Source organism: Ciconia boyciana, chromosome 7 (genome assembly GCF_034638445.1).
Source record: "Ciconia boyciana chromosome 7, ASM3463844v1, whole genome shotgun sequence".
NCBI lineage: Eukaryota > Metazoa > Chordata > Aves > Ciconiiformes > Ciconiidae > Ciconia > Ciconia boyciana.
In genome coordinates this window covers 67,026,514-67,033,471 of record NC_132940.1, presented here as the reverse complement: position 1 = coordinate 67,033,471, position 6,958 = coordinate 67,026,514, and the positions used below count along the sequence as shown (strand labels likewise).

Here is a 6,958-nt window from a genome sequence, read left to right as displayed (position 1 = left end):
GCAGTTCATAATGCATATTTACTGATGCTATCTAACGCTGCTTCGGGATGACTCAAAATTTGCTCAAGACAGGGAATTCAAGGAAGCTGCCAAGAGCAGCTACGTGTTAGCAATGGGACTGAGAAAATCACTAATGAAATAACAATTATAAAGGGAAAGATAAACTAAAAGGCTTCTCTTATGCTAACAGCATCGCTTTGTAATTTTTTATTATTTTTTTTACACAACAGTCCAAGTCCTTTATTAAAATGAACGCTGGTTTTGGCCATGCAGCTGATTCTCCGAGGAGCAAGACGGCTTTTTCATAAACCAGCATGGTGGGCTTGGTATTATTCTACTGTATTCTCCGTGCGTCTGGCTTGTGGGTTGGGTGTTTTCTCTTGTGGGAATGCCGAAGCTAAGGATTAATTTTTGCTAGCACTTTAAAATCCTAGAGGGCACCACTGAACAGTTTTGTAAACCGGGCTTGCTTTGCAACAGATTTTACAGGTGTTGCTGCTCTTGTCTCATTTTTTGCTTTCCTTTCTCTTCACATTCGGTTTGTATTAAAATTAAAAAGAATCTTCAAAGTAGTAACTATGCAGTTAGTGGATGAGTACAAAAAGAAAAAAAACCTAAGATACAAGGAGAAAAGGTCTTAGATTGACAAAATTTCAGCCGTTGCTTCAAAGTTGTAGTCTGCGTAACTTGCCCCAAAAGAGATGCCAGGCTGGCAACCCCATCTGCATCCACTTGCATATTCCTACAGGGGTACAATATGCAGCTGATTTCCCAATTAAGCTTTCCTAACAAAGTAGCTTTATAATTTAGACAGACTCAAAAGTTTGAAAAATGAATACATATTCATGAAGTACTAATAATCCTCCGTCTAGAACACAGCTTTTAGCTGAGAGCAGATATGACTAGCTCATGTATCACTCACCACACAGCCTAACTAAAATGCGAACAAGGAAGAAATGGCTGAAACCAGCAGATTGTGTTTCGCTAAGACAATAAATAATAAACGTATTCTGACTCAAGTGCCAAATGTATAGCGCTTAATTAGAGGTCAGTAGAGCATATTTCTGCTCAGCTGTTCCATTTACAGCAATTAACACGTTCATGGAGCTTAAACTGGATTGCAGAGCAGATTTCAAAGGGTTGAGTGAAAGCAAAATCAGGACAGCGTTGTTCGGCCGCTCGCAGCAGCTCCGAAGCAGCACACCCGGCACCCCGCTGCCTGCGCCCCGCTGCCTGCGTCCCACGGCCTGGGCCCCGCTGCCTGCGCCCCACTGCCTGCGCCCCGCTGCCTGCGTCCCACGGCCTGCGCCCCGCTGCCTGCGCCCCACGGCCTGCGCCCCACGGCCTGCACCCCGCTGCCTGCGCCCCATGGCCTGCGCCCCACGGCCTGCACCTCGCTGCCTGCACCCGCCCCGCGCTGGCGCTGGCAGGAGGGCCCTTCGCCCAGGCGCGGTGTCCCCCTCCTCATCACCGCGGAGGGGGCCGGGGGGGACCCTGCCCTCCTCTGCCTCGGCTGCCTGGAAGGGCCGGGCAGGCCGTGCCTGCGGCAGCCCCCGGACGGGGCTGGGGACACGGCCGAAGGCGGGGGCCCTGCCCGCTGGCGCTGGCCTCGCCGCGCGGGCCCACCCGCGGGCCCGCCGCGGCCGCACGCTGGAGCAGCAGCGCCGGTGCCAGCCTGCGCGGCCCCGGGGGGCCGGGTGACCCGGGTGGGGGCCGCGGGGTGGCGACGGGGCGCGCCGGCTGCGGCTCACAGGCCGCTGCCCCGGCCGAGGCGGCCCCGGCCCCCGCGCCCCCCCCGGAGCGCCCGCAGCCCCCGGCGCGGCCCCGCAGCCCCCGGCCGCCGCGCGGCGCGGGCGGGCAGCGGGGAGCGGGGAGCGGGGAGCGGCGAGCGCCGCCCGCCTGCGAGGGCGGCGCGGGGGGCGGGCGGCGCGCCCCTGGGCCGAGCCGGCGCCTCGTCCCGCCCGCCCGCCCGCCCGCAGTCCGCCCGGGCCGGCGCTGCCTCCCGCAGCAGAGGGGCTGCGGCCGCTCTCCCCGGGCGGCGCCGCCGCCACGGAGGGGCGCCCCGCGCCCGAGGCGCCGTAGGGCCGCTGCCGCCGGCCGCCCTGCTCTGCCCGGCGATGGGCGCCGGCTCGGCCGGGGCAGCTGCGGGCGGGACGCCGCCCCCCGCCGGGCGGGCGCTGCCGGCGGCGAGGAGAGGCGAGCGCGGGCCGCGGAGGGCGCCGCGGGAGGCAGGTGGGGGCGGCCCCGGCGCTCCGCGGAGCCGGGCTGGGGCGCGGCGGCGGCTGGGGGCGAGGCGGGGAGCGGGGCCGGGCGGGCTGAGGTGACCTGGGGGAGCCGGCGGGCTGAGGCGACTTCGGGGAGCCGGGCGGGCTGAGGCGACTTGGGGGAGCCGGGCGGGCGGAAGCGAGCGGAGCGGAGCCGGGCGGGCTGAGGTGACCTGGGGGAGCCGGGCGGGCGGAAGCGAGGGGAGCGGCGGCGGCGGCGGCGGCGGGACGGGGCCGGCAGCCGCGGGGCGGCGGCGCTCGCCCGAGGAGCGCGGGCCGAGCGGCCGCCCCCGCTGCCCCCCGCCGGCCCCGCTGCCCCCCGCCGGCCGCGCTCCGGCCCCGCCGTCCCTTCGCGGCGCTCGCCCTTCCCCTGCCGGCGCGTCCCCGGGCCGGGCCGGGCCAGCCCGCCGTCTCTCTCGCCGCCGCCCCGCCTGCCCTGCCCTGTCCCCCTCCCCGTCCCCGTCCCCGTGCGCGGCGCTCCGCGGCCGGGGAGGGCCCCGCCGGCGGCAGGCAGCGGCCCGCAGAGGTGGCCCCTGGCTCCCGGCGTGCGGCGGGTCCGGGCGCTGCGGAGGGGACGGTCCGCACCCCGCGCTAGACCGAGCTGCGCGGGTGGGAGACGCTCGGCCGAGCACGGCCGCTGGGAAACCCTCTGAAGACCAGCAGGGCAGGTTTTACCTTCCAGTTAGGTTTTCTTTGCTCTGTTCTTTTTTTCAGATGCGTTACTGTTCCTGTAGAGACTTCGTTGCTTCACCCCAGACCTATGTGACTCTGGTGGAAGGATCATGACCGAAGTCCTCTTCTCTGCTGCTTTGAATGGAACTGAACCCAACCTGTTATCCGGCAGCGGCTGGTCTGCGGGAAACGCCACCACCAAGTGTTCCCTGACCAAAACTGGCTTCCAGTTCTATTACCTGCCCACCGTCTACATTCTGGTCTTCATCACTGGGTTTTTGGGAAACAGCGTGGCCATCTGGATGTTCGTCTTCCACATGAGGCCTTGGAGCGGCATCTCGGTTTACATGTTCAACTTGGCGCTAGCCGATTTCTTGTATGTCTTGACTCTGCCCGCCCTCATCTTTTACTACTTCAATAAAACAGATTGGATCTTCGGAGATATCATGTGCAAGCTGCAGAGGTTCATCTTCCACGTGAACCTGTACGGCAGTATTTTGTTTCTAACTTGCATAAGCGTGCACAGGTACACGGGAGTGGTGCACCCCTTGAAGTCGCTGGGGAGGCTGAAGAAGAAGAACGCGGTGTACATCAGCACCCTGGTCTGGGTCATTGTGGTGGCCGTGATTTCTCCCATACTCTTCTACTCGGGAACGGGGATAAGGAGAAATAAAACCACGACGTGCTACGACACAACGGCCGATGATTACCTGAGAAGTTACTTCATTTACAGCATGTGCACCACAGTGTTTATGTTCTGCATCCCATTCATACTGATTCTTGGTTGCTATGGGCTCATTGTGAAAGCTTTGATTTACAAAGATCTGGACAATTCTCCTCTCAGGAGAAAGTCGATTTACCTGGTTATTATTGTGTTGACGGTCTTTGCCGTGTCTTACCTTCCCTTCCACGTGATGAAGACCTTAAATCTAAGAGCCAGGGTGGATTTTCAGACTCCCCAAATGTGTGCCTTCAACGACAAGGTTTATGCCACTTACCAAGTGACGAGGGGTCTGGCCAGCCTCAACAGCTGCGTCGACCCTATCCTTTACTTTCTGGCAGGTGACACCTTTCGAAGGCGGCTTTCCAGGGCGACCAGGAAATCGTCCAGAAGAAGCGAACACAACGTGCAGTCCAAAAGCGAGGAAATGACTCTCAATATTTTATCTGAGTATAAACAGAACGGCGATACGAGTTTGTGAACGGATGCAAAAGATTTGGGAACAGTTTGAAAAAATCCTCTGCTTTGAGACAGTGGGACACGGTAGTGCTACAAGTGTGTGAGGAAAACCTACCAGTCTCTCAAATTCGTTTTAGGTAAAGCCTCATTTTCTGATCTTAGAAAAAGCTTAACAAAGTCAGCGGAAGAATTTTAATGGAAAGTAACGTGTCAAAATCCAGCTTTCCTGCTCCTTACAACATTCTCACTTCTTTCTGACTTGTGTCAGATAAAGTAAAATGAAGTAAATCCCCTAAAGGAAGAAAGCAATCCAAGTGCTTCTGTTTTAATGACTTAGTCTCCCACATTCAAAAATGTTCTCAATCGGCCTCTCTCTAAAAATAGGAAATAAAAATAGGAAAGAGCAGTATCTTATCTTCTGAGGCTCAGTCCACAATCCTAGCCTTTTGCTCACTTGCCGTTGTAAACAAGTATTTAAATCAAGGTCACGATGCAGTTATCTCACCTTTACGGTTTTATTCTTTCTTCATCTACTTCTAGTGTTGATAATTATTTGATAGTTTGATAGCATTTATGATTCAGTCTTCTTTGAGTGCCGGTGTTTTACAAAAGGTAGGCTTACCGAGGTGTGCATGATTATGCTTTCAGATTACGATGGTTGCTCATGAAAAATCTGGACCCCCTTAAAGGCAAATTGGCTCCCAGGTGAACTGACACCTCAGCCCCTGGCAGAGAAGCAGGTCTCTCTAGGAGCCGGTGCAAGCAGGCACCTGCTTTGCACGTGCACGCAGCGGTGCGTTTCGTGAACAGATGTCGGCGTGCAAACGCGTGCGGAGGCGATTTGGTTCTGAGCAGCCGATGGTCCGATCCTGCCTTCCGTGCCGAGGAGAACGGGCGCGTTGTCAGCCGGAGGAACCGCGGGACGGGGCCGAGCACGGACGGGGCTCGCCTGGGGAGCGCCTGCGCCGGCTCTGCCGAGCCGGGGGCGAGCCGCCCTCGCCAAAGGCTGACCGACACCTCGCTGCAGCGCAAACACTTGACTGCCGGTGTTGGGAGCCTTGCTGGAGTTCTTTACGGGTAGAACATGAGAAACGTGTGTGCTGAAAATAACTGCACCTTTCAGACAAGTAAAACTACAGTTGCTTGAGTTACTTGCGTTTTCATTTGGTACGAGAATATTTCTGTTCCTGGCAATCTTTAGAGATAACGTAAGAGTTGTTTCCCAAGAAAATAATTCTTAACATGGATAATATAAATGCATTATATATTATATATATAAAAGTAATTGGGGGGAATTAATTTTTTTGTACTGTGACAAATAAATTACTGTGTTAACAAGACGTTGCAATATACCACAGACTAAATCCGGCCCTTTATTGTATGTCTTCTCCAAATGTGGAACAGGTCATCCAAAATTAGCCAAACTGCAATAGTGTGTAACACAAGAGCTAGTGATCAGAGCACAGACGAAACCCTACATGGGCAGTCTTACTAATTTCTCATATTTTTAAGAAATGTATTTGAAAATATTGTGTGCTAAAAATGGTATGAAAGCATGCTCTGAATTATAAATTTAGTGTACAAAATTAAGGTCTATGTAATCCTAAGGGTGATTTTAGCAGGTCTTCGTTCCTCCAGTCTTCATAGTAAGAGTAAAATATTGATATTTTACTTACTAATGTCCGGTGATTGGTAACAAACAAGAATAGCTCTAGTTATTTTTTGACAACATTGTAAAGCAGCTTCTGTTCCGCGTACAGCTTCTTAATCTGCAGAATTCCTATTTATTGAACTTATTTATTAGAAAGCTAAATGTAAAGTATGTAAGGTGTGGTTCTCCGTATTCATATTCAGAATTGGGCATTAATGGAAAATTTAACAGCATGTTTCAATCACTGTAATACTGTGTCTTCTAACAGGACATCTTTATAATAAACTCAATTCTACCCTGACTATTCACTGTTGATATGTAACCTAGTGATAAGTTAAACTACTGATTTATAGCCTAAAGAGAAATTAAACTGCTGCTTAGGAAGCATAGCTTCGTAAAGCAATGGTAAGATCTTATTTAGCCCCGTAAGATGAAAGATGTAGAGGTGGTGAAGAAATCCCAACCAAGGGTCAATTGCTAATTAATCCCTACTGACAAAAGACCGTGGAAGAGCACAGCCTATTTATATCGCCGGAGAATGAGCCTGATTCACAATACATGACTTCTCCTGCTAGGTGATTACTTGAGACTTCATTCAGCTGAGGCATGTCTTGTTTGGAACGGCAGTTGAATTAGACGGGGAGAGAGCATAAAAATAGGATATTCTCTTAATCTGCTTCTCTAGGTTTAAAATCGTGTTCATTTCCCAGCATTTCGTGGTCTATTTCTCTCTTTCAGTTAGGAAATAAAATGTTCCGCTAATCCCTGTCTGAAAAAAGATCCTAAACAGACACAGCAGAATGTAAAACCGTACACCCGGGTTGGTCCTTATGTAGTTACTTGCAGTCTTTTTGCAATATGTCTCTTTAATATGGCAGAGTTGGATGACTGCTCCGGCGTGTGCCAAATCCAGGCGCAGCACAACTCTCGGGGCCCAGCTAGGGCAGGCTGGGCGTGCAGCGGGGGGACCCGCCGTCCGGAGGGACACCCACCTTCTGGAGCGGGGGACGGCCACCTCGTCCCAGGGCCCGCCCGCAGCCTTCGGGGTCTCGAACACCGGCAATGCTTTCGTGCTTTCCTCGTGAACCGTCGAAAGCTCTCCCTGTTTCAGCTTGCCTCACTGAAGAGAACTGAGCAACTGGCCAGGTTGTTCACCCGCTTCATTACTGAGGTCTGCTCTGATTCTCTAAT

General features: G+C 54.0%; 1 protein-coding gene across 2 annotated transcripts; it reads left to right on the top strand.

The window, feature by feature from the left end:
- The first annotated feature begins 1,989 nt into the window (after nt 1-1,989).
- P2RY1 (purinergic receptor P2Y1) lies at nt 1,990-6,071 on the top strand. Of its 2 annotated transcripts, XR_012043419.1 has the most exons (3): nt 1,990-2,232; nt 2,979-4,253; nt 4,765-6,071. XR_012043419.1 is itself a non-coding variant. In XM_072867697.1 (2 exons), the coding sequence occupies exon 2, from the start codon at nt 3,047-3,049 to the stop codon at nt 4,136-4,138; it is 1,092 nt and encodes a 363-aa protein (XP_072723798.1). In that variant the 5' UTR covers nt 1,990-2,232; nt 2,979-3,046; the 3' UTR covers nt 4,139-6,071. The 2 variants fall into 2 exon arrangements, 1 of the variants encoding a protein (XP_072723798.1); XM_072867697.1 differs by having other exon boundaries at nt 2,979-6,071.
- The last annotated feature ends 887 nt before the right edge of the window (nt 6,072-6,958 follow it).